General features: G+C 43.9%; 2 protein-coding genes and 1 long non-coding RNA gene across 7 annotated transcripts; 2 read left to right on the forward strand and 1 right to left on the reverse strand.

Annotated features, from left to right (window-relative positions):
* The first annotated feature begins 4,490 nt into the window (after positions 1 to 4,490).
* CCL23 (C-C motif chemokine ligand 23) lies at positions 4,491 to 9,475 on the forward strand. Of its 2 annotated transcripts, none has more exons than XM_001173936.7 (4): positions 4,491 to 4,698; positions 8,139 to 8,198; positions 8,623 to 8,788; positions 9,223 to 9,475. In XM_001173936.7, exons 1-4 carry the CDS (start codon positions 4,623 to 4,625, stop codon positions 9,332 to 9,334), a joined length of 414 nt encoding a protein of 137 aa, XP_001173936.1. In that variant the 5' UTR covers positions 4,491 to 4,622; the 3' UTR covers positions 9,335 to 9,475. The 2 variants fall into 2 exon arrangements, with proteins under 2 accessions (XP_001173936.1, XP_001173941.1); XM_001173941.6 differs by having other exon boundaries at positions 4,498 to 4,698; positions 8,674 to 8,788.
* Positions 9,476 to 9,641: 166 nt separating this feature from the next.
* On the reverse strand, positions 9,642 to 21,087 carry LOC134808950 (uncharacterized). The gene is made up of 2 exons (XR_010153231.1): positions 20,936 to 21,087; positions 9,642 to 12,514 (listed from the first exon to the last, which is right to left on the reverse strand). It is a non-coding gene; the product is annotated as an uncharacterized LOC134808950 (long non-coding RNA).
* CCL15 (C-C motif chemokine ligand 15) lies at positions 21,037 to 26,079 on the forward strand. 4 transcript variants are annotated; one of them, XM_009432372.5, is made up of 5 exons: positions 21,037 to 21,135; positions 23,613 to 23,672; positions 24,147 to 24,258; positions 24,678 to 24,817; positions 25,549 to 26,079. In XM_009432372.5, the coding sequence occupies exons 1-4, from the start codon at positions 21,060 to 21,062 to the stop codon at positions 24,769 to 24,771; spliced, it is 342 nt and encodes a 113-aa protein (XP_009430647.1). In that variant the 5' UTR covers positions 21,037 to 21,059; the 3' UTR covers positions 24,772 to 24,817; positions 25,549 to 26,079. The 4 variants fall into 4 exon arrangements, with proteins under 4 accessions (XP_009430647.1, XP_009430648.1, XP_003315559.1 ...); XM_009432373.5 differs by having other exon boundaries at positions 25,603 to 26,079; XM_003315511.6 differs by lacking the exon at positions 25,549 to 26,079 and having other exon boundaries at positions 24,678 to 24,912.
* The last annotated feature ends 336 nt before the right edge of the window (positions 26,080 to 26,415 follow it).

Genomic DNA, 26,415 nt, shown 5'->3' on the forward strand with positions numbered 1-26,415 from the left:
TTCAGAAGGTGGGTACTAACAAACTCCTCCAAGCTAAAGGAGCATGTTGTAATCCAATGCAAGGAAGCTAAGAACCTTGATAAAAGGTTATAGGAACTGCTAACTAGAATAGCCAGTTTAGAGAAGAGCATAAATGACCTGATAGAGCTGAAAAACACAGCACGAGAACTTCGTGAAGCATACACAAGTATCAATAGCCGAATTGATCAAGCAGAAGAAAGGATATCAGAGACTGAAGATCACCTTAATGAAATAAAGCGTGAAGACAAGATTAGAGAAAAAAGAATGAAAAGGAATGAACAAAGCCTCCAAGAAATATGGGACTATGTGAAAAGACCAAACCTACATTTGATTTGTGTACCTGAAAGTGACGGGGAGAATGGAACTAAGTTGGAAAACACACTTCAGGAAGCCAGGAGAACTTCCCCAACCTAGCAAGACAGGCCAACATTCAAATTCAGGAAATACAGAGAACACCACAAAGATATTCCTCGAGAAGAGCAACCCCAAGACACAAAATCAACAGATTCTCCAAGGTTGAAATGGAAGAAAAAATGTTAAGGGCAGCCAGAGAGAAAGGTCTGGTTACCCACAAAGGGAAGCCCATCAGACTAACAGTGGATCTCTCTGAAGAAACCCTACAAGCCAGAAGAGAGTGGGGGCCAATTCAACATTCTTAAAGAAAAGAATTTTCAACCCAGAATTTCATATCCAGCCAAACTAAGCTTCATAAGTGAAGGAGAAATAAAATCCTCTACAGACAAGAGAGCCTGCCTTACAAGAGGTCCCGAAGGAAGCACTAAATATGGAAAGGAAAAACCTGTACCAGTCACTGAAAAACATACCAAAATGTAAAGATGATTGACACTATGAAGAAACTGCATCAACGAATGGGCAAAATAACCAGCTAACAACATAATGACAGAATCAAATTCACACATAACAATATTAGCCTTAAATGTAAACAGGCTAAATGCCCCAATTAAAAGACACAGACTGGCCAATTGGATAAAAGAGTCAAGACCCATCAGTGTGCTGTATTCAGGAGATCCATCTCACGTGCAAAGACACACATAGGCTCAAAATAAAGGGATGGAGGAATACTTACCAAGCAAATAGAAAGCAAAGAAAAGCAGGGGTTGCAATCCTAGTCTCTGATAAATAGACTTTAAACCAACAAAGATAAAAAATGACAAAGAAAGACATTACATAATGGTAAAGGGATCACTGCAACAAGAAGAGCTAACTATCCTAAATATATATGCACCCAAAACAGGAGCACCCAGATTTATAAAGCAAGTTCTTAGAGACCTACAAAGAGACATAGACTCCCACACAATAATAGTGGAAGACTTAAACACCTCACTGTCAATATTAGACAGATCAACTTGACAGAAAATTAATAAGGATATTAAGGACTTGAACTCAGCTCTGGGCCAAGCGGACCTAATAAATATCTACAAAACTCTCCACCCTGACAGAATATACATTCTCAGCACCACATAGCACTTATTCTAAAATAGAACACATAATTGGAAGTAAAACACTCCTCAGCAAGTGCAAAAGAACAGAAATCATAACAGTCTCTCAGACCACAGTGCAATCAAATTAGAACTCAGGATTAAGAAACTCACTCAGAACTGCACAACTACATGGAAACTGAACAACCTGCTCCTGAATGACTACTGGGTAAATAACAAAGTTAAGGCAGAAATAAATAAGTTCTTTGAAACCAGTGGGAACAAAGACACAACATACCAGAATCTCTGGGACACAGCAAAAGTAGTGTTTAGAGGGAAATTTATAGCACTAAATGTCCACATCAGAAAGTGGGAAAGATCCAAAATTGACACCCTAACATCACAATTAAAAGAACTAGAGAAGCAAGAGCAAACAAATTCGAAAGCTAGCAGAAGACAAGAAATAACTAAGATCAGAGCAGAACTGAAGGAGGTAGAGACACAAAAAACCCTGCAAAAAATCAATGAATCCAGGTGCTGGTTTTTTGAAAAGATTAACAAAATAGATAGACTGCTAGCCAGACTAATAAAGAAGAAAAGAGAGAAGAATCAAATAGACACAATAAAAAATGATAAAGGGGATATCACCACTGATCCCACAGAAATACAAACTGCTATCAGAGAATACTATAAACACCTCTATGCAAATAAACCAGAAAATCTAGAAGAAATGGATAAATTCCTAGACACATACACCCTCCCAAGACTAAACCAGGAAGAAGTTGAATCCCTGAATAGACCAATAACAAGTTCTGAAATTGAGGCAGTAATTGATAGCCTACCAACCAAAAAAAGCGCAGGACCAGATGGATTCACAGCCGAATTCTACCAGAGGTACAAAGAGGAGCTGGTACCATTCCTTCTGAAACTATTCCAATCAACAGAAAAAGAGAGACTCCTCCCTAACTCATTTTATGAGGCCAGCATCATCCTGATACCAAAACCTGGCAAAGACAAAACAACAACAACAACAAAAAAGGAAATTTCTGGCCAATATCCCTGATGAACATCAATGCAAAAATCCTCAATAAAATACTGGCAAACCAAATCCAGCAGCACATTAAAAAGCTTATCCATGGCTTCATCCCTGGGATGCAAGGCTGATTCAACATATGCAAGTCAATAAATGTAATCCATCACATAAACAGAACCAAAGACAAAAACCACATGATATCTCAATAGATGCAGAAAAGGTCTTCGATAAAATTCAACAACACTTCATGCTAAAAACACTCAATAAACTAGCATTGATGGAACATATCTCAAAATAATAAGAGCTGTTTATGACAAATCCACAGCCAAAATCATACTGAATGGGCAAAAGCTGAAAGCATTCCCTGTCAAGAAATGACAATATGTTGTGTAATCAACATACTGATTGGTGAATATTGTGAAATCTATTCCTTATTTTCTTTCACTAAAAAAATATGCATCTAATACTGTGTCAGGCTCCTCTGTACACCACTTCCATTCTATCAGCTTTATCTCTGACTGTAGCCACCACTACAGCAGCCAGTTGCACACAGGCTCTGCCCAGCTCAAGACGGTATAATCTGACAGCACCTCACCTTGTCCATCATGCACACCCCTCTTTTCCTGCACCGGGGATTCTCTGATGCTGAGGTATAAGAAGGATCAGCTCAATACTCAGGCACATACAACCTGGAAGTCTGGACAAGTAGTTCCTACCACACCTGAGTTTATGTCAATGAAGTGACTTTTGGAAAGCCTTAGGGATGAGAACTGGTTGCCATGGGAGCCAACCATGAGAGGATTGGAAATTTCAGCCTCTACCCCCAAACTCCAGGGAGGGGAGAGAGGCTGGAGATTGATCTGATCACTAATGGTTAATGATTTAATCAATCATGCTTATGTAATAAATCTTCCATAAAAACCTAAGAGAATAGGGTTTAGAGAGTTTTCAGGTTGGTGAACTTGGAACAGTGTTCAGTGGAGGCACTGAGAGGATGGTACACCTGGAGAGGACACAGAAGCTCCAAACCCACTCCCCATGCCTTGCCCTATGCATCTCATTGACCTGGCTGTTCCTGAGTTGTATGCTTTATAAAATAACCCTGTAAGTAAACTGTTCTTCTGAGTTCTGAGAGCTACTTTAGTAATTATGGAATCTGAGGAGGGGGTCTTGGGAAATTCTGATGTGTAGCCAAGTCAAACAGAAGTTGTGCGTAACCTGGGGACCCACTATTTGAGATTGGCATCTGAAGTGTTGCCAGTCTCACGGGACCGAGCCCTTAACCTGTGTGGTCTATGCTAACACCAGGTAGTCTCAGAAGTGAAGCATTGAGAATAGTAGTAGAGAATAAATGGGAGTTTTCTTTTGAAGGAATAATAAGATTCTGGCTATATTTTTGGAAGTAGGGCCAAAAATACTTATTAATGAATTAGATATGGGGTATGAGATAAACAGAGGAGTCAAGGACATCTCCAGACACTGGACGAGGACTATTCCTTTCCCAGAGACTAAGCGCAGGGCTGAGAAGGAAGGCAGGCTACCCCCACAAGGGGACATTTTAGCTCCCATGTGCTCATCCTTGCCCTACACTCTCCCCATTATATTCTAGAGTAGCTCAGCTTACGCTAGACAATCATGCTGTGCGAGTACACATCATGGGCTGTACATCACGGGATGTCGTATGAGCTGTGTTTACCGGCAGAGATCACAGCTCTACAAGTTGAAGTGTTCTCTCTGGTGGTCCCCATGTGTACAGGCTATTTGAGCATCTGAAGGTGGTTAGCTCCTAAGGAAAAAAAACTCCACTGTTTAGAGGATGAATGAATCTCCCAGAGGGAAGGATCCATCATAAAGTATTTGCTCTCTCTGCCTGTACTTATTGGAACAACTCGGGAAGTCCACAAGGACAGTCCAAGTCATCTTTGTCGTCTACTTCCTGTTGCATTCTCAGCCTTGTTTCCTTTTTAGAAAGAGCCTGTTAACTATCATAAGTCAAAAAACAGCATTCTGACCTCTGCCCTGTAACTTCCTCTTCTTCTTATAAATACAAGGGCAGAACTGGCATCCCGGGAAGCCAGGAAGCAGTGAGCCCAGGAGTCCTCGGCCAGCCCTGCCTGCCCACCAGGAGGATGAAGGTCTCCGTGGCTGCCCTCTCCTGCCTCATGCTTGTTACTGCCCTTGGATCCCAGGCCCGGGTCACAAATGGTGAGTCCAGTGAGCTTTCTCTCAGATGACCAGGTTCATGGTAACTCAAGCTCTGTGGCAGAGACACATTGCCCTCCTGTAACTACTCTCCATCCCAGACGTGGTCATGGTACTAATTTAAAAGCAGCACCAGAGTATAGACCTGGTTCTGTCTGCAGGCTTTGAACCCTGGGAGGGGAATATACACATATGGCTGGTCCAATGTGGGGCCAATTATTTCCCTTTTCACAGCAAAAATTATTTGATACCTTCCCTTAGCAGACATAGGACTATTAAGTGCTAGATTAAAAGAAGTGTAGTAAAATTACAAATTTGTAGAAAGAAGCATAGAATTGTATGATGCTAAAACTGTTACATACCATCTAGTAGTATCTATCATATCATTTTGGAGAAGAAATGGAACAAGCCACACAAATGACTCAACCAAGGTCACCTAACCATCGTATTTTTTTGTTTAACAAATGCACTTCTAGTACTTCCTGTGTACAGGGCAGGCACTGTTCTAAGTGTCTTACAGATATTAACACATCAGTTCCACCTAACAACCCTGTGGGATATGTATTAGATTTTTAAAAATGCAAATTTGTTACTTTTGTAGGGAAAAAACAAAACATCAATTTTTATATAGTTTTTCATATTATTATTATTGACATTTTACAAATGAGAAAACTGAGGCACAGAACCTTAGATAACTTGGTAGATCACACAACTATTAAGTGGTGGAATTAAAATATGAGCTAATTAGGAAGTAGTTATAGAACGACAAGGCCATTTAAGATCTTTTTTTACCTTACCCAAACCATATTGAGCATATTAAAATATACCCACATGTCTCATTACATATAATTCATTTAATGTAACCATATAAGAAATAAGTTGAAAACACTGGAAAGCAATTGGGGGACTAATTCGGCAGCTGAATCGTTATTGCCAAGTCTTTATGTTTCAAAATGTTAAGTAAATATCAACTTTAAAGCCAGCTTTAAAATTATTAATAGTATATTTAATATAATTGTTAAATTATATTAAATGCATATTTAATGTAGTCATTAAATTATATTAAAAGTATATTTAATATCCTTATTAAATTATATTAAAAGATATTTAATATAGTCATTAAATTATATTAAAAGTATATTTATTTTTTAAATATATGAAAAGTATACTTATATATTATATTAAAAGACACATGCACATGTATCTTTATTGCAGCACTAATCACAATAGCAAAGACTTGAAACCAACCCAAATGCCCATCAATGATAGACTGGATAAAGAAAATGTGGCACATATACACCATGGAATACTATGCAGCCATAAAAAGAAATGAATTCATGTCCTTTGCAGGGACATGGATAAAGCCGGAAACCATCATCCTCAGCAAACTAACACAGGAACAGAAAGCCAAACACCACATGTTCTCACTCGTAAGTGGGAGTTGAACACTGAGAATGCATGGACACAGGGAGGGGAACATCACACACTGGGGCCTATCGGGGAGTGGAGGGTAAAAGGAGGGAGAGCATTAGGACAAATACCTGGTGCATGCAGCAGCCCTAGATGATGGGTTGATAGGTACAGCAAACCACCATGGCACATGTATACCTATGTAACGAACCTGTGCGTTCAGCACAGGTATACCAGAACTTAAAGTCAAATAAAATTTAATTTAATTTAACTTTAAAAAAAGAAAAAGTCTATCTAATAGTTATTACATTATATTTAAAATATATTTAATATAGTTATTAAATTATATTAAAAGTAAATATTTATTATATTTTATTTTATTTTGAGATGGAGTCTCATTCTGTGGCCCAGGCTGGAGTACAGTGGCACCATCTTGGCTCACTGCAACCTCTACCTCCCGGGTTCAAACGATTCTCCTGCCTCAGCCTCCCTAGTAGCTGCGATTACAGGCACATGCCACCATGACTAGCTAATTTTTGTATTTTTTTTTTTTAGTAGAGACGGGATTTCAACATGTTGACCAGGCTGGTCTCAAACTCCTGACCTCAAGTGATCCGCCCGCCTTGGCCTCCCAAAGTGCTGGGATTACAGGCGTGAGCCACCGCACCCGGTCAAATTTTAAGGCTAGCTTTATTCTGTGAGACAGTCAATTGTGGAAATAAACTAACTTTAAGGATTAAAATTTAAAAGAAAGGAAAAATGTTTAAAGCTTAGTTTCATTTGCCTAACAAGCATAAGGCAGCTCCACAATCCCATTTCCAAAGCACTTGGCGCTAGATGAATTTTGGAATGCAGAATTTCTCAGGTTTTAAAAAGTTAATATGATATGATGCAGCAATTCTATTTCTGGGTATATATCCAAAATAATTCAAAGCAGGTACATGAAGAGATTTTTATACACCCATAATATTCATAGCAGCATTATTGATGACGGTAGCCAAAAAGTAGAAGCAAACTAAGTGCCCATCAAAAGGTTAGTAGATAAACAAAGTGTGGTTCATACATACAATGGAATCTATTTGGCCTCAAAAAGTAAGGAGATTCCCTTGAATGTTGAAGTAAGAAAAAATAAAAATTTAAGTAAGGAGATTCTGACACATGCTACAACATGGATAAACATCAAGGACATTATGCTAAGTGAAATAAACCAGTCACAAAAGGACAAATAGTGTATGATTCCACTCAGATGAGGTACTTAGTCAAATCCACAGAGACACGACACAAATAGTGATTGTCAGGGATTAAGGGGAGGAAGCATGAGGAGTTGTTGTTTAATGAATACAGAGTTTCAGTTTCACAAAATGAATGAACGGCCATGAAAACTGCATAGTTATTTGAGTGTATTTGATGCTATTGAGCTGTATACTTAAAATAGTTCAAATGGCAAATTTTATGTTATATATATATATAACCACGATTTAAAAATGATTTAGTAAAAAACTTAAACATATATTGATGGTACTTATCCCTGATGAGGCCTGGGAACAGTATTTTAATCAAACACAGCAACCTCCTGTAACAAACACATGAATATTTCTACTAACTGGGATAAATAATGACCATAATAGCTGCACTTCACTTAAAGGGATACTGTGCCACCATATGAGCTGATGAACACCTCTCTGTTTCCAGAGCCCTGTGGATTCCAGAAATGTGTAGAGAGACTTGTAGACTGTGTCACATCATGTAGACATTCCATTAACTGAACCATGTTAGATTTTGAGGTTTCTTTTAGTATTTCAGAGTCAACACAGTGTTTTCATGTCTACATTTTCAAAAGGTCCCTGAAAAATCTCAGGGCCCTAAAGGAATAAATGGGCCAGGAGTCAGGCCTAGAGCCCAGACAGGTGGTGGTGGTCCAGCTTCAGGGACCTTTCTGCCTCAGGAGGAGGATGAGCAATGGAGTGGGTGGAGATGCTGAAACAATGCTGCCGCCCAGTGATTTCCTTCCCTGTCCTGTCTGTTTCTTCCAGATGCAGAGACAGAGTTCATGATGTCAAAGCTTCCATTGGAAAATCCAGTACTTCTGGACAGTAAGTGATCAGATACGGCATATATTTAAAAGCAGCCAGCAGGTGCAGGTCTGCACTATGGGATCCATTGTCCCTGTTTACAGAATGGGAGGAGAATGAGAGGGTCCTGAGGGTGGTGAACATCTCCAAGGAAGATCAGGACGGGCTATGGGAACTCCCTCCATAGATGCCTTCTCTGTTCCCCTCTGGCTGCCCCAAGAGTCTGCTCCTTTGGGGCAGAAGGTGCTCTCTGATGCCTGCAGGTGTCTGCAGATGCCTTCCCCTTCTGGGGGAAATTTTCCTGGTCCTGCTGTGGCCCACCCTGAGTGCCCTCAGACACACAGCTCAACTCTGGTGAGGGTCTGAAGCAGGGAGATGCCAGCAAGTGCTGGCCACGGAGGAGGAAACATCTCTTCTGAGCCATGTGCCTTCTCACCCTCCACAGTGCTCTGGAGGAGAAAGATTGGTCCTCAGATGACCCTTTCTCTTGCTGCAGGATTCCATGCTACTAGTGCTGACTGCTGCATCTCCTACACCCCACGAAGCATCCCGTGTTCACTCCTGGAGAGTTACTTTGAAACGAACAGCGAGTGCTCCAAGCCGGGTGTCATGTAGGTGCCAAGCTCACCAAACATGTGTTGAGGGAGAAGGACTCTGTAGCATCTTGCAGGGAGGACCTGATAGACGGGTGTCCATCAGGGCCCACCCTCTGGATCCTGCCAGGTATGGGGCAGCTGTGTCCTTAGGAAGATCCTGCAGGGCATCAGGGATGAGACACTCCCAGGGGGAAAAGGGTGGGGAAGGAAGAAGAAAGCAGGCACAAGTCTGCCCAAGGATGCTCCCATGAGTCACTAGGGAGTCCCACAGGCTGAGGGGGTCTCAAGAGCACAATGGCCCTGAGCTGCCATCAGCAGAGAATGAAAAAAAAAGAAAAAAAAACTGGCTATGTTGACTGGGAAATCTGAGGGGCAGGGAGAATGGGGCCCCCTATCCCCATGTGCTGGACACACCTCAGTTTGTAACTTTTCTCCCCCTTGTTCCCTAGCTTCCTCACCAAGAAGGGGCGACGTTTCTGTGCCAACCCCAGTGATAAGCAAGTTCAGGTTTGCATGAGAATGCTGAAGCTGGACACACGGATCAAGACCAGGAAGAATTGAACTTGTCAAGGTGAAGGGACACAAGTTGCCAGCCACCAACTTTTTTGCCTCAACTACCTTCCTGAATTATTTTTTTAAGAAGCATTTATTCTTGTGTTCTGGATTTAGAGCAATTCATCTAATAAAGAGTTTCTCACTTTTTTTGTGTGATAGGGTCTCTGTCACCCAGGCTGGAGTGCACTGGTACATCTTGGCTCACTGCAGCCTAACCTCCTGGGCTCAAGTAACCCACCTACCTCAGCCCCACAAGTAGCTGTGAAACAGGGTGTTAGGACAGAGAAAAGAGACATACAAGGTGGGGAAGCTCGACAGCAACATAGGTTTATTGGACAGAGAAACCTGTGGAAGGGGAACACCAGCGAGTGCTGGAGCCCCCGTCCTGCATACAGACTGGGGCAATTATAGGTCTGGACAGGGGAGGTGGGGCAGTGTGGCTAGCTGCCTGGCAGGATGTAATAAGGGAGCCATTTCCTGCAGTCAGGCAGTGTGGCCTGGGATCTGCTTGGCAAAATGCTTTTCATGGCCTGAGCCCCTATGGAAGTTTCCTCCCTGATCAGGGTGTACAAAATGGCAGGGGTTTACTTGATGGCACCACTTGGGCTAACAGAGGAGAGTTTCCTGACTTCCTCACAGGACTTGTGACAGGGGTGTGGCTCATTTGCAAGGCTGCTGCACATTCAAATCCCCTGTGGGAGGGGGAACATGCAGACAGGCAGGTGCAGGAGCCAGGGCGAGCACTTTTGGGCTCCATCCCCATGGTAGCATCTAGGGGTGTGTTACAATTAATGCTCTTTAGCAGTTGCTTTTTGTGGATGGCTATTCCACTCAGTGGAGAGTCAGGGTGACAGCCTTTTATATTCTGCTGTCTTGGTATCCGTCTTTGTCTGGCATCTAGGAAGAATCAGGTCACATCAACCTGAAGGATAGTGAAGGTGGGGATTTTACTGAGTGATGGAGTTGGCTCTCAGAGGAATGGATGTGGAGCTGGAAAGGGGATGGAGTGGGAAGATGATCTTCCCCTGGAGTTCAGCCTTCCCCGGCTTATCTACTTTCCAACCGTCCTCAGCCGAACTCCTCCTGACGTTCAGATGCTCCTTCTCTTCTCTCCTCTGCCATGCCATTTTGCTACTCTGCTGCTCTTCTGTTCCTCTGCTTGTAGAGCTTGGGGTTTATATGGGCACAGGATAGGGGTGTGGCAGGCCAGAGTGGTCTTGGAAAAGGCAACATTTGGGCATGAAAATGGGAATGCTTGCTCCCACTTAGGACCATGGATTTCCAGGCTTCAGGGTGGGCCTTTGTTGGGGAACTGCCCTCTTCTACCCAGTATTTCCTTGCCTGTATCTGTATCATTTCCCCCCTCTAAGAGGCCCATCTAATTGCCATTAGAATATGGACAATGACCAATCTTAGCTACTTCCTGCTGACAGAGGACATTGTTTTGGGGAAAACAGAAGTCAGATTCCTCCCAGAGGTCTATCTAAGGATCCCTGGGGAAAGGGAGTCATCATCCAAGGCTCCGGTTGCCTGACCATTTGGAGTTTCATGACCTCAAACTTGAGAGAAAAAAACAAGTTTTATAAGGTGTTAAGTATGTATGGGTTAAACATGTGTATTATACAAAGAAATAATCTAGTGCCAAAGATTACAGAAATAGGAAATGTAACATACTCACAACATTGTACCCTGAGCTGTTTCACCCTGGTGAAAGAAATTAAGACTTGTATGGGTGTGGTTAAATTTTAGAAGAGAGATAACTGTTCTTGCCACCAAAGATTACTGAAATAGGAAGTGTAATATACTAACAACATTGTACCCTGAGCTGTTTCACCTTAGTGAAAGAAATTAAGACTTGCATGGGTGTGGTTAAATTTTAGAAGAGAGATAACTGTTCTTGCCACATCTGTAGGAGTTAACAGATGCACCTTAGGAATTCTGGGGTTTGTGGGTTTGCATGGTGACCCTTAAAGCTTCTGCCTCTTTCTTGTGTCTCCCTATCTGTACTGTAAAAGACCAAGTTGGCCTCTTTCAGGAGGTCTCCTAAAGTACTCCCCGATGCCAGGGCCCATTTCTGCAACTTCCCTCTGATATCAGGGGCTGCCTGAGTAATACATTTATCATTTAGGATTAGTTGTCCCTTGATGGAATCGGGACACAGAGGCCTATGCTTTACAAAGGTCCCTCTTAGCCTCCCCAAGAAGGCAGTGGGATTTTCATTAAATCCCTGGTCTCTCATGGATATCTTGATATAGTAGAGAGGCTTAGTTCTAATCCTACATAAGCCCTCTATTATGCACACCTGAAACTCTCCTCTTGCATTCTCCCATCTTGTCATTGGGATCCCATTTAGGGACATTCATTGATACTCCTTCTCTTCCAGTTGGATAATATTCACCCCCTTTCCTGGGTGCTACATATGATACAAACCTCATCCCCAGATCTCTCTGTCACTTGCAGAGTGGCCTGCTTCTCAGTGTTAGTCAGGGTTTGGTTCAAAGCAACATGACATCTTCCTAGGAGAGCTCAAATACTTGGGCTAAGTTCTGAAAAGCCTCTATATATCTCTCAGGGTCATCTGAAAACTTGCCAAGATCCCCCTCAATTTGCTTCAAGTTCTGTAGAGAGAAGAGTACCTGGACCTTATGGGGCAAATTCACCAGGCATCTGTTGGAGGGGAAAGAATGAGACTGGGGCTTGTCTAGGGTGAGAATTTCTAGGAGGGGGCAAGTGAGAGACTGAAGCTGGATAGGGAGGATGGGGTGGACCTGGAGGAGCAGGGCTGGAGGGAGCTGGCTCCTCTGCTGGGGATGCCTCTGGGATTTGTTTTTTTACTTCCCTGGGATTGCCCCTTGCAGCCTCTCCCGAGATGGCAAACCAGTCTGGATTAATTCTACATTGTCAGCTAAGGTCTGGATTGCCCTGCAAAGTATAGAAAGCCTGCACATATGGGGCCTCAGAGCATTTGCCCTCACGTTTACAGAAAAGCTCCAACTGCTGGATGATATCGAAATGAATGGTTTCTTCCTGAGGCCAAGCCAGTCCTTCATAATTTGCCCAAACCTTTGTGCAGAGGGCTATGAGCCATTTTCCTCCAGAGTCTGAGGGTCAAAGCAGTCCCAGTGGTTCAGGATACACTCTAGAGGAGTATAAGCTGGGGGTGGTGAAGACAGCTGATCGCCCATTCTGAAAGACAAGAAATAGAGGTGACCCTCATTTCCTTCCCTTCTTTTAGTGATAACTCAGGGTTTGATGGAGAGAAAGCAGGCATCCCCATTTTCTGTCTTTTTGTCCCCATGTACCAGTGACCTTGGCAGATGCCACCCATGGGTGCCGAAGCGGCTTTTACTCATGTTAACAGGGGGGCCTGGGGGGGTGAGAGTATCCACTCTTACACATTATGCCCTATTTCCCTTGCTGCCAACAACCTTTGAGTTCCCTGGGCCTCATCTATGTCATGGAGCATGGCCTCCTTTCATGAAGCAAGGTTTTAGTCAGCAGGAATTGGTCCTTCCCATTTACATTGTGCCTGTTGCCAGGCTTTGGATCCCTCAGATCTGGTTTTCCTTTCTAGGGCCTCAACCTGAAGGCTGGAATTGAGTTTCAGACAAAAAAGGTATTTCAGGGGCTGCATGAATCTGTTTAGATCAAGTCTCAAAGGGGCCCTGCCGAATTTGCAGCTATCGGCCAGCAGGGGTCGCTCCTCTGTTATTTTCCCTATTAAAAGCAGCGTGCTGGGGAAAGGAACCCTCTCACTTAGAAAAGAAAAAGGAAACCGCTTATACTACTAAAAAAGAGGGAAGGAACTTCTTGCTCTGTGCAAATGGGTTCCTTTATTGTATTCCGCCCCTGGTTCAGACCAGTAAGGACCCCTCAACCATGGGAGGAGAGGCTCTGCTGGTGCAGTGAGTGGGAGGCACCGGCCAGCCAGCTGCACTAGGGCCCCAGCGGCAGCCAAGGTTTTCTCCCGCCCCTCGTGGCCACTGGGTGCAGCTCATGTGCAGAGCTGGTAGGAGAGGGGAGAAGGCGGGGAGGGGAAAAGGAGGGGAAGGGAGAAGGAGGGGAGTCACTCATGCACTGCACACACCTGCGGCTGGGGATGGCACCTCTAAGAAGAAACAGAAACTACATTGTTGTGAATTGCACATCTGATGGCTGAACCAAGCATACCTTGTACTTAGTAACATCTCGGTAGTTGCAGCAAAGCCCTTAATACTATAAAAGAAGAGATAGGAGCCATTTCAAGCCATGAAAGAAAATACCACAGCAAAGTCTGGGGTTCTTGGCCTACAGAGTTCAGTCTTGGAGCTTTCCAGCAACAAAAGATGGCTTCTGTTGCCCCAGGACTTTATTCCATCCCGTGCAACAGCTAGACCTCCATGAAGAGAAGCAGAGCCAATATTCCTTTTACCCAAAGGAAAAAGAGAGGTGGCAGAATCTTGGAAAAGAGGCAGATCCGACAGTTCTAAATCTGTACTCATCCTTGTGCTGTATCCCAGACGAGCCCCCAGATGAAATGGGAGAGTTCCCTGACCCCCTCACGGGACTTGCGACAGGGGTGTGGCTCATTTGCTCCACTGTCACACACTTTACCCCTTATAGGAGGGGGAACACACAGATGGGAAGGTGCAGGAGCTGGGGCAAGCACTTTTGGGCTCTGGCCCCATGGTAGCATCCAAAGGTGTGTTACAATTAATACTCTTTTAGCAGTTGCTATCTGCAGACGGCTACTTCGTCTCTGTGGAGACTCAGGGTGATACCCTGCCCTCTTGGTACCCAGGTCCTTGTCTGACATCCTGGAAGAATCTGGTCATCGTTCAAGAAGACTTGAACGATGGTGAATGTGGAGGTTTTAATGAGTTATGGATGTGGCTCTTATGGGATGAATGGGGAGCTGGAGAATGGATGGAGTGGGAAGATGATCTTCCCTTGGAGTTCAGCCATCCCGCGGCTGATCTCCTCTTCAACTGTCCCCAGCCGAACTTCTCCTGACATTCAGACGCTCCTTCTCGTCTCTCCTTCTCTGCCACTGCCGTTTTGTTCCTCTGCTCATGGAGTTTGGGGTTTAAGAGGTAAAGAGGCAGAACTGTTGGATCTGCCTCTTTTCCAAGATCCTGCCGCCTCTCTCTTTCCTTTGGGTAAAAGTAATATGGGCTCTCTTTCCCTTCATGGAGGCCTAGCTGTCATATGGACACAGGATAGGGGCGTGGCAGGCCAGAGTAGTCTTGGAAAAGGCAACATTTGGGTGCAAAAACAGGAATGCCTGTTCCAATTTAGGGCCGTGGGTTCCCAGGCTTGAGGGTGGGGCATTTGCCAGGGAACTGCCCTCTTCTACCCAGTGTTTCTCTGCCTCCCGTCCATATCAACTGGGACTACAGGTACATGCCACCATACTCCACTAATTCTTATTTGTTGAAGAGACAGGATCTGATTATGTTGCCCAGGCTGGTCTTGATCTCTTAGGCTCAAGCGATCCTCCTGCCTCAGCCTCCCAAAGTGCTGGTATTACAGGTGTGAGCCACCATGCCCAGCCTTTACTTGAATTTTAAGAGGAAAAAGAAACTAAAGGAATTACTGAACTTTGGATAAGCATTATCTTCAAAACAAGGGACATCATAATACAACTTTTACAAAACTAAAAATATTACTCATCCAATTTAGATTGAATATGCATCAAAGATGTATTTAACTCATTAGTGAGAGAACTATTAAAATAATTCAAAGATCATTTGAGTAACAGAGATTTGTATAGTTTACTGGGGATGATGTTCTGAAGTAAGTTTGTTAAATTAGAGCACACATTAATATCCTGTGGATAGGGCAATAAAAAAACCTGTAACCTGTGGGATTATCTTTTTTAATAGACAGAAATCATTTGCATCTGGCTACACACAAGTTTAAAATTTAACAAGTACTTTCTCAGAATCTAGGGCCTGATCAATGGTAAACAGAAATCAATCAAAAGTTCATTCCCCTACAGATTTAAGGAATGCCAGGTTGGGCCTGTTAGTCAACATTGTAATATGACCTTGAAAACCATGCAGTCATCCCTTTACCTGGTTTTTTTTTTTTTTTTTTTTTTTGAGACAGAGTCTTGCTCTGTCACCCAGGCTGGAGTGCAGCGGTGCAGTCTCGGCTCACTACAACCTCCGCCTCCCGGGTTCAAGCAATTCTCCTGCCTCAGCCTCTCTAGTAGCTGGGATTACAGGCGCATGCCGCCATGCCCAGATAATTTTCGTATTTTTAGTAGAGACAGGGTTTCACCACGTTGGCCAGGCTGGTCTCAAACTCCTGACCTTGTGATCCACCTGCCTCGGCCTCCCAAAGTGCTAGGATTACAGGTGTGAGCCACTGCGCCTGGTCCCTTTTATCTATTTCTAAGTTTTTTATTAGATATAAATTTAGTTAGCAGAGGAAGTTATTCGAGTTACTGGTGGCAAATCTGTACAGGTCTGCAGCAACCTCAATTCTTCCCTCCTCAGGAAAAAGAATTCAAATGAGGGGCCTAAGTGAGAAGAGACTGAGGCAAGTGTTAGAGCAGGAGTGAAAGTTTATTAAGAAGCTTTACAGGCCAGGCGTTGTGGCTCATACCTGTAATCCCAGCACTTTGGGAGGCCTAGGTGGGAGAATCACTTGAAGTCAGGAGTTTGAGACCAGCCTGTTCAACATGGTGAAACACCATCTCTAATAAAAATTAGCTGGGTGTAGTGGCAGGTGCCTGTAACCCAAGCTACTCGGGAGGCTGAGACAGGAGAATTGCTTGAGCCCAGGAGGCAGAGGTTGCAGTGAGCTGAGACCACGCCACTACACTCCAGCCTGGGTGACAGAGTGAGACTCCATCTCAAAAAAAAAAGAGAGAGAGAGAAGATCTACAGCAGGAATAAAAAGAAAGTAAAGTACGTTTGGAAGCAGGCCAAGCAGACATTTTGGAGGTCAGGTGTGGGGTTTGACCTTTTGAATCAGGGTTTTACATGTTGGCATACTTCTGGGGTCTTGGGTCCCTTCTCCCCTGATTCTTCCCTTGGGGTAGGAAGCACTAGCGCAATGCCCTACTTGGGAGGGGAGCATATGCAGTGTGTTTACTGGAGCTGTATGCATGCTCACTTGAGGTGTTCTTCCCTTTACTGATGGAATGCCCCCAGAAGGTCCTAGATGAGTTAAACTCCACCATTTTGCCTCTTGACGCGCATGCATGAGCTCACTCGCCCAACTCCTGGGATCTTACCAGGAAGATGCTGATGACCATTTTCAGGTTTTTTCTATCTATAGGCACATTTCCTTTCCCTGGTGCTGGCTGCAACCAATTAATATTCTAGAGAGACAGTTAACAACCCCCTGACCATCACCTGATGGTCACGTGACATTCCTGGTTGGGAGGAGCCTCTCCTGCCCTGTTTATGTATGACTAGCTACCTACAGTAACAATTTCTAAGAGATTTCGCCTCTAAACTTAAAGAACATTAAGAAAAACATTTAAAGATGTAGTTAGTATTAATTTTATATACAACTCTATTAAAGTATATAAATTTATATGTATAATTAGTACACCTTGGAAAACTGTCTCATAAAATTCAAAAGACAGCACTGAATTCTAAACAATTCCAAACAACAACAAAACATTTTTTATTTAAAAAAAAGTTTAAGCTCTATGCTTACTTTTAGTGTGATTTGTCTAAGAAATCAACAGGAGAAAACTGATCAATAACCAAATAACTTTTATAACACTAAATCACAACTGTGTTAGAAAAATGCCCTGAGAAGGTGATAAAAGCTTGAAATTATTATAACCCTTAAGAAAGTAAACACAAATTCATATTACATCTTATCTCCTCCCTACTAAAAGAGCTAGTCTTGAAGTTTTAACTACAGTTTAGGAAACGGTGTTTTGGCTGGGTGTGGTGGCTCACATCTGTAATCCCAGTACTTTGGGAGGCTGAGGTGGGAGGATCACTTCAGCCCAGGAGCTGGAGGTTACAGTGAGCTATGATCAAGCCACTGCATCCCAGTCTGGGTGACAGAGCAAGACCTAGCTCAAGAAAAAAATTAAAAAACAAAAATAAAAACTGTCTTTTATCATTTGCCCAGATGACACAACATTGTCATTTACTTAATATTTAACCCATGATAACCTCATGTAGATTCTTATTTTCCAGCAATTTTTAATTGACCTTGTTAAATCAACTTTAGCCTAAAGCTGCCTTCTCACTTATTTTAAGTTCAGCCTAATCTGTACATAGTGAACTGTAACCTGAATCGAGGTGTAAACAGGCTGTAACCTACTCTCGTGCCAATCACTGAGTTTTGTCCAGTCAAAGGGGGCCACCTATTCACACCATGTCTGAATAAGGTAAACACCCAGCTGTAATAAATTCAGCTGTTTCTGTACCTCACTTCCATTTCCTGTGATCACTTTTCTTTTTCTGTCTATAAATCTTCTACCACGTGGCTGTGCTGGAGTCTCTATGAACCTACTCTGGCTCAAGAGGCTGCCTTATTCGCAAATTGTTCTTTGCTCAGTTAAACTCTGTTAAATTTATTTTGGCTAAGGTTTTTAGCAACCTTTTTTCTTACTAACCAAGAGAGTAATACTCGTCTTCCTTTCATTATCATCATTCTGCATTTGTACTTGCAGACTCACACCATTTGTTTTATGGTAATGAAACCAACTTTGCAAAAATTATAACAGTGAGAAAACCATGACAATGGGAAGATCTGATCTAGCCCACTCCCTTCTTGCCTTTAGCTTTCAAGCTGCCAGACATTTAGTTTATAGTTTAGATGATTAGCCCTTCCCCAAAACTCAACCACTTTTGTAAAGCTAATGAGAGACTACCAGGCTAGGAGGATAGAGGAGCCTGAATTTTGCTAAGGTGAAAGTGCAGACATAAATGATTGCCAGCCACTATTGTGGAGGTCACAAGATATGCAACTTCCCAATTTCTCCTGCAGATAACATCACTACTGTAGAACCTAAGTTTGGCCTTCTGAGATACCTTTTCGGTTTTTTTTTGCATTGAGATACTGATGATGGTTCCACCTGGACCCACCAACAGCTCCTGCGGCACCACCCAGAAGCCATTCAGCCTACAGGAGGTGAATTTCCCACACCTCTATGATTGCACCCCCCAAGCAGTCAGCAGCAAGCTCCCTTTGCCTAGCCACATTCATCTCCTCCCCCAAAATACCTTTCAAAAACCTTTAACCTGTGAACCTTCGATGAGATTGATCTGAGTAATAACTCTTTACTGCAATGCGATGGTTTTTGTGCAGCAGATACAGTATCTATCTCACCATTGGAGACATTCTTCAAGGACCTTGTAACTGCACACTTGGAAGTTTGTTAAGGGGGTAAATCTCATGTTATGTGGCTGATTTGTTTTGTTTTGACACAGGGTCTCACTCTGTCACCCAGGCTGGAGTACAGTGGCGTGATCATAGGACACTGCAGCCTGCAGCACGCCCAAGCACAAGAAATCCTCCTGCCTCAGCCTCTCAAGTAACTGGGACTGCAGGCCCGTGCCACCAAGCCTGGCTTTTTTTTTTTTTTTTTTTTTTTTTGTAGAAACGAGGTCTCGCTATGTTGCTTAGGATAGTCTGGAACTCCTGAGCTCAAGCTTAAGTGCTGGGATTACAGGCATGAGCCACTGTACCTGGCCATGTTTTTTTTTAATGTCTCACACACACACACACACACACACACACGCACACACACACACAGCCTGTTGTATGGGGGCGGGGGAATGAGGAGAGCCATTAAATAAATAAGCACTTAAAATAGAATGTGACTGGTGCTATCGTAGATTTCAGTACCAGATAGATGCTGTACCAGAAACACTGAAAAGGGACACCTGGTCCAGCCTCGTGGGGGCGACAGCCAAGAAGTCTTTCTGGCAGAGCTGACTGCTGAGTAGAATTAATGGGTTGCTAGGAATTAGTATTGCACAGGGCCAATTTACCCATTAGGCATTTAGTATTGGGGTCCTGAAAAAAAACTTCACTCCAAAAGAAAAAAGTATAAAATCTAAATTAATAGGTGCATCACTATTTAAACTTAATATGCATTTAAATGCCATTACATTAGAAACTAGAGGAGTTGTGCATATAAGGAGAACCCTATTCTGAAGGACTTTCTACACTCATACACAAACCTTGGAGTTGACTCAAGTCCATGAGAAGCCACTGGCAGATTCTGTTTGAAAAATCACAGCCAAGTTCGCAGATTAGAGAATTCCCTCTGGTGGCCACCCTTTATCATAGGCTTTGGAGGCACTTGAACGTCCAAGATGGGGTGGTTAGAACTTGACGTGGCATCATCAGTGCCTGGGAAAGTCTTCTAGCCTCTAATCTTGAGATTTTCCAGTTCTCCATTTTGGTGGCCAGCTTGACTCATTCTTACCTTTGAAGTCCCTTTGTTTGGGAGGCCGAGGCAGGTGGATCACCTGAGGTCAGGAGTTCGAGACCAACCTGACTAATATGGTGAACACCCCCGTCTCTACTAAAAATACAAAATTAGCTGAGTGTGGTGGCACATGCCTGTAATCCCATCTACTCAGGAGGCTGAGGCAGGAGAATCGCTTGAACCCGGAAGGTGGAGTTTGCAGTGAGTGAGATTGCACCACTGCACTCCAGCCTGGGCAACAAGAGCAAAACTCCATCTCAAAAAAAAAAAATCCCTGTTTCATAGTAGGTAGTTATTCAGACATGAGCAGGGCAGGAGAGCCCCCTGCCCCACCAGGAATGTCAGACAACCATCAGATGATGGTCAGGCAGTTGTTACACTGTCTCTCTAAAACAGTAATTGGTCAAAGCCAGCACCAGCAAAGACAGTCTCCCAATAGATAGAAATATCTCAAACTGGTGATCAACAGTTTCCCATTAAGATCTCAGGAGTCAGGTAAGTAGGCTCAAGTATGTGCACTAAGAGGCAAAATGGCAGAGTTCAACTGGTATGTGACCTAGGAACACTTGACTGGTCAAGAAGGAATGCCTCAAGTGAGCATGCGTACAACTCCAGTAAGCACACTGTGCATGCAGCCCCTCCCTAATGCTGGCAGACCACTGCGCATGCGGAATGCCAGCATATAAAACCCCAATCCAAAGGTCAAACCAGGCACTTGAATCTCTCCAGTCACCTGCTTGGCACTTTTCCAAGTGTTCTTTACTTTCATTCCTGCTCTAAATCTTGTCTCGGTCTCTCATTCTGCCTTATACCCCTCAGTTGAATTCTTTCTTCTGAGGAGGCAAGAACTGAGGCTGCTGCAGACTGATATGGATTCACCACTGCTAACACCTCCTGGTTGGAACTACAGGAATAGAACTGGAAAGGGAAAAAAGGCAGCATTCACCACGTCCCAATCCTGAATCCAAGAGTCTAAGATAGTCCCCCACTCCTATCTCAGGCTTAGAGGATTAGATTAATCTCCTGGAGGGAAGACTCTTCCTTGAAACATTTTTTTTTATCTGCCTGTAGCTATTGGGATAATTCGGGAAATCCACAGGGACAGTTCAAGTCATCTTTGTCCCCTACTTTCTGTTGCACTCTCAGCCTTGTTCTCTTTTTAGAAACTGCATGGTAACTATTATATAGCTAAAGAAGAGCATTCTGACCTCTGCCCTGGGACTTCCTGGATCCTCCTCTTCTTATAAATACAAGGGCAGAGCTGGTATCCCGGGGAGCCAGGAAGCAGTGAGCCCAGGAGTCCTCGGCCAGCCCTGCCTGCCCACCAGGAGGATGAAGGTCTCCGTGGCTGCCCTCTCCTGCCTCATGCTTGTTGCTGTCCTTGGATCCCAGGCCCGGGTCACAAATGGTGAGTCCAGTGAGCTTTCTCCCAGGTGACCAGGTCCATGGTAACTCAAGCTCTGGGACGGAGACACATTGTGACTACTCTCCAGCCCAGACATGGTTATGGAACTTATTTAAAAAGCACCAGCAGGGTATAGACCTGGCTCTGTCTGCAGCCTTTGGACCCTGGCGGGGAAATGTACACAGATGACTGGTCCCATTTGGGGCCAATTATTTCCCTTTTCACAGCAAAAATTATCTGATTTTTTCCCTTAGCTGATATTTTAGCTGGAACAAAAGAACTGTAATTAAATTGTAAATTTGTAAAAAGAATCATACAATTTTATGGTGCTAGAACTGCTATCTACCATCTGGTGTAAAATAATGATTTGTGAGAGGAAAAGGAACCAGCCAGGTAAGTGACTCACCCAAGATCACTGTCTCACTTGTTCCTGTGGAATCTTAATTTGTGGAGGTGAATGTCAATGCAAAGAGGTCAATGACATTGAAAAAAGAATGTATTATTTACATTTCCCAAGAGAAGGAGGTACACCGTGCCACACGGGGCCCCAAGGGAAGCATCCAGGGCAGGAGTCACGGGCAGGAGTCACAAACAGGAGGGAAGGGACAACCTATGCCAGAACCTTTATTGGGGTTTCTCGGGGGAAAGCAAGGCAGCACAGAGCATACACTTTAGGGCTGGGTAGTCTGAATAAGCCTTTCAGGCTTTGGGATATAGGGATAGTCTCTAGCTGTCTAGTACTCATCCTTAGGATGATTTAGAGCAGTGGAAATACTGGCTTGGTGTGTGTGCGTTAGCAAAGGAGGTGGCTGGGCATATGGGCTCAGGATTTTTTGATTTGTATATGAAAGGTCTAAACCCTTAGCTATCTCTATGAATTGGTTAGCCCTGCAATGGGCAGTCTCTCCCGAGCTGTCAAGATTTTTTTTTTTTTTTTTTTTTTTTTTGAGATGGAGTTTCACTCTGTCTCCCAGGCTGGAGTGCAGTGGTGCGATCTCGGATCACTGAAAGCTCTGCCTCCCAGGTTCGATGAATTATCCTTCCTCAGCCTCCAGAGTAGTTGGGATTAAGGCATGCGCCACCAAGCCCAGCTGATTTTTGTGTCTTTTTAGTAGAGGCGGGGTTTCACCATGTTGGCCAGACTAGTCTCCAACTCCTGGCCTCAGGTGATCCGCCCACCTCGGCCTCCCAAAGTGCTGGGATTACAGGTGTGAGCCACCGCGCCTGGCCACTGTAAAGATTTTTTTTTTTTTTTTTGAGATGGAGTCTCGCTCTGTCGCCCAGGCTGGAGTGCAGTGGCACGATCTCAGCTCACTGCAAGCTCCGCCTCCCGGGTTCACACCATTCTCCTGCCTCAGCCTCCCGAGTAGCTGGGACTACAGGCGCCTGCCACCACGCCCGGCTAATTTTTTGTATTTTTAGTAGAGATGGGGTTTCACCATGTTAGCCAGGATGGTCTCAATCTCCTGATCTCGTTATCTGCCCACCTCGGCCTCCCAAAGTGCTGGGATTACAGGCCTGAGCCACCACGCCTGGCTGCATTTTTCTATTTAGCATAATACAGGTATGCAATCCCTTATCAAAATCCTATCAGGCTAGATGTATTTTGGAATACAGAATTTCTCTGGTTTTTAAAAGGTAATACACGCTAGGCATGGTGGCTCACCTATAATCCCAGCACTTTGGGAGGCTGAGCTAGGAGAATTGCTTGACCACAGGAGTTCAAGACCAGCCTGGGCATCATAGCAAGACCTCATCACTACAAAAAGGTAAACTATTAGCTAGGCATTGTGGCTCGCACCTGTAGTTCCAGCTTCTCAGGAGGCTGAGGCAGGAGGATCACTTGAGCCCAGGACCTCGAGGCTGCAGTGAGTTATGATCATACCACTGCGCCCCAGCCTGGGTGACAGAAAAAGACCCTGTCTCAATTAAAAAAAAAAAAAAGTAATACATACCTAGATGGTACTTATCCTTGGTGGGGCCAAGGAAGACTATTTCAATCAAACACAGCAATTTTTCTGTAGCAAACACATGAATATTTCTGCTAACTGGGATGAATAAAGACCATAATAGACTCACTTCACTTAAGGGGATACTGTGCCACCATAAGCGCTGATAAAACCTCTCTGTTTCCAGAGCCCTATAATAAAAAATTATTCCAGAAATGTGTAGAAAAACTTGTAGACTGTGTCACATCATGTAGACATTCCATTAACTGAACCGTGTTAGGTTCAGTTGCTTTTAGTATTTCAGAGTCAATACAAAGTTTTCATGTCTACATTTTCAAAAAGTCTCTGAAAAGTCTCAGGGCCGTAATGGAATAAATGGGCCAGGAGGCAGGCCTAGAACCCAGACAGGTGGTGGTGGTCCAGCTTCAGAGCCTCTCTGCCTCAGGAGGAGGATGAGCAATGGGGTGGGTGGAGATGTTGAAACATACTGCTGCCACCCAGTGATTTCCTTCCCTGTACTGTTTCTTTCAGATGCAGAGACAGAGTTAATGATGTCGAAGCTTCCACTGGAAAATCCAGTAGTTCTGAACAGTAAGTGATCAGATACGGCATACATTTAAAAGCAGCCAGCAGGTGCAGGTCTGCACTATGGGATCCATTGTCCCTGTTTACAGAATGGGAGGAGAATGAGAGGGTCCTGAGGGTGGTGAATATCTCCAAGGAAGATCAGGACAGGGTAGGGGGACCCCCTCCATAGATGCCTTCTCTGTTCCCCTCTGGCTGCCCCAAGAGCCTGCTCCTTTGGAGAAGAAGGTGCTCTCTGATGCCTGCAGGTGTCTGCAGATGCCTTCCCCTTCTGGGGGAAATTTTCCTGGTCCTGCTGTGGCCCACACTGAGTGCCCTCAGACACATGGCAAAACCCTGGGGAGGGTCTGAAGCAGGGAGAGGCCAGCAAGTGCTGGCCGAGGAGGAGAAACATGTCTTCAGAGGCTTGTGCCTTCTCACCCTCCACTGTGCTTTCGAGGAGAAAGATTTGCCCTCAGATGACGCTTTCTCTTGCTGCAGGCTTTCACTTTGCTGCTGACTGCTGCACCTCCTACATCTCACAAAGCATCCCATGTTCACTCATGAAAAGTTATTTTGAAACAAGCAGCGAGTGCTCCAAGCCAGGTGTCATGTAAGTGCCAAGCTCACCAACCATGTGTTGGGGAAGAAGCAGCCCACAGCATCTTGCAGGGAGGACACGACGGATGGGCGTCCATCGGGTTCCACCCTCTGGATCCTGCCAGATACAGGGCAGCTGTGTCCTTACGAGGATTCTGCAGGGCATCAGGGATGAGACACTCCCAGTGGAGAGGAGATAGGGAAGGAAGAAGAAAGCAAGCACAAGGCTTCCCAAGGACACTTCCATGAGTCATTAAGGAGTCCCACAGGCTGAGAGGGTCTCAAAAGGACACTGTCCCTGAGCTGCCATCAGCAGAGAAAGGAAAAAACAGGCTGTGTTGACTGGGAAATCTGAGGAGCAGGGAGGATGGGGCCCCCTGTCTCCATCTGCCCACACCTCAGTTTGTAATCTTTCTCTCCCTTGTTCCCCAGATTCCTCACCAAGAAGGGGCGGCAAGTCTGTGCCAAACCCAGTGGTCCGGGAGTTCAGGATTGCATGAAAAAGCTGAAGCCCTACTCAATATAATAATAAAGAGACAAAAGAGGCCAGCCACCCACCTCCAACACCTCCTGTGAGTTTCTTGGCCTGAAATACTTTAAAAATATATATATTGTTGTGTCTGGTAATGAAAGTAATGCATCTAATAAAGAGTATTCAATTTTTAAACTTTGCTTGAGTTTTAAGAGGAAATAAACTAATATAAAACTGAAGCAACTGCTGAGCCCCAACATGATTAAATACAAATTCACCTTATATCTCATCTTCTCCCTTCTACTGAAATAGCTAATCTTCAAAGGGTTGGCTACAATTTCAAGAAAGTTTCTTTTACTCCATCATTTACCCAGTTCACACCATTTTCTACTTTACTTAACATTTGATCCATTATAATCCCATAACAATTCTTATTTTTCTCATAATTTCCTTTTGATATTTTTCTATTAACCCAAAGAGAAATACTTTTTGTTTCCTTATCATTCCACATTTGCACTTGCATATTTACACCATCGATTTCATGGTAACTACTTCATTCTTCGAGACAGTCTTCAAGGACCTTCTAACTTCCTATTCCAACTTGCAGAAATGCCTTCTGGACCTGCCAAAATAATAATAATAATAATAAGTCATACTGGGATTTCTTCTCATCACACACCTGAGTTCATTCCACCATGACACGTAGCCCAAAACTTCCTCTTCCTCTTCCTTCCTTCCTAAAAGGGTTTATTTTTCATTTTGCTAGAATATCTTTGAACTGCCTTCTGCTTTAAAAGATGACAAAAGCAAACACTCTCTTTTGCTCCATAGGTGCCAGGGCAGGCATCCCCAACTCAGGCTTGGCCAACCTATGCTCCCTTTCAGAGATCTGAGCCTGGAACAAGTGTTGCAGAGAAGCAGAAAAAGAGAGGACTCACACCAGTTGACTCTTGTGGCATGATTTTGGATGTGGCATTGGAGCTGGTCTCTCTAGGATTCTACCTCGGCCTCCCAGGTTCAAGCAATTCTCCTGCCTCAGCCTCCCTACTAGCTGGGATTACGTGCCTGCCACCAGACCTGACTAATTTCTGTATTTTTAGTAGAGACAGGGTTTCGCCTTGTTGGTCAGGCTGGTCTCAAACTCCTAACCTCAGATGATCCACCCACCTCGGCCTCCCAAAGTACTGGAATTACCGGCATGAGCCACTGCACTCAGCCTCCACCTACTTTTCAAGCCTTCCTGATACTACCTAAAATCTTTGCAGTAAAGTCCTTTTTGCTTAATCAACCAGAGTCAGTTTGTATAGCTTTCCAACAAAAAACTCCAACTGATATGAACAATAAACTTTCTGGGACTTTGAAGGTCTAAAAACTTTGGTCTTTAAGTGTGAAAATGGTTCAACTGAATATGAAAGTTCATGTTGAAAATAATTTTCTCTCAGAATAATGTAGACATTCTTCAATTGTCTTCTAGCATCTCAGACAGGGCCAAAATTCCAAAGCCAATTGATTTCTTATTCCTTAGTAAGAAAAAAAATTTTTAGACCCTCTGGGAATTTTTAGAATTTTTTTCTTTTTCTATTGTCTTTATTTTTATAATTTCAACTTTTATTTTGGATTCAGGGGTTACATGTGCAGGTTTGTTGCCTGGGCATATTGCATGAAGTTTGGGGTACAACTGATCCCATCACCCAGGTA

The sequence above is a fragment of the Pan troglodytes genome, chromosome 19, assembly GCF_028858775.2.
Source record: "Pan troglodytes isolate AG18354 chromosome 19, NHGRI_mPanTro3-v2.0_pri, whole genome shotgun sequence".
Classification (NCBI taxonomy): domain Eukaryota; kingdom Metazoa; phylum Chordata; class Mammalia; order Primates; family Hominidae; genus Pan; species Pan troglodytes.

Excerpts from the sequence above, each read along its gene's own strand:
- CCL15 (XM_009432372.5), top strand. The coding sequence starts at position 21,060 with ATGAAGGTCTCCGTGGCTGCCCTCTCCTGCCTCATGCTTGTTGCTGTC. Across the intron at positions 21,136-23,612 it reads CCAGGCCCGGGTCACAAATG|ATGCAGAGACAGAGTTAATG; the intron begins GTGAGTCCAGTG and ends TGTTTCTTTCAG. Across the intron at positions 23,673-24,146 it reads AAATCCAGTAGTTCTGAACA|GCTTTCACTTTGCTGCTGAC; the intron begins GTAAGTGATCAG and ends CTCTTGCTGCAG.
- CCL23 (XM_001173936.7), top strand. The coding sequence starts at position 4,623 with ATGAAGGTCTCCGTGGCTGCCCTCTCCTGCCTCATGCTTGTTACTGCC. Across the intron at positions 4,699-8,138 it reads CCAGGCCCGGGTCACAAATG|ATGCAGAGACAGAGTTCATG; the intron begins GTGAGTCCAGTG and ends TGTTTCTTCCAG. Across the intron at positions 8,199-8,622 it reads AAATCCAGTACTTCTGGACA|TGCTCTGGAGGAGAAAGATT; the intron begins GTAAGTGATCAG and ends CACCCTCCACAG.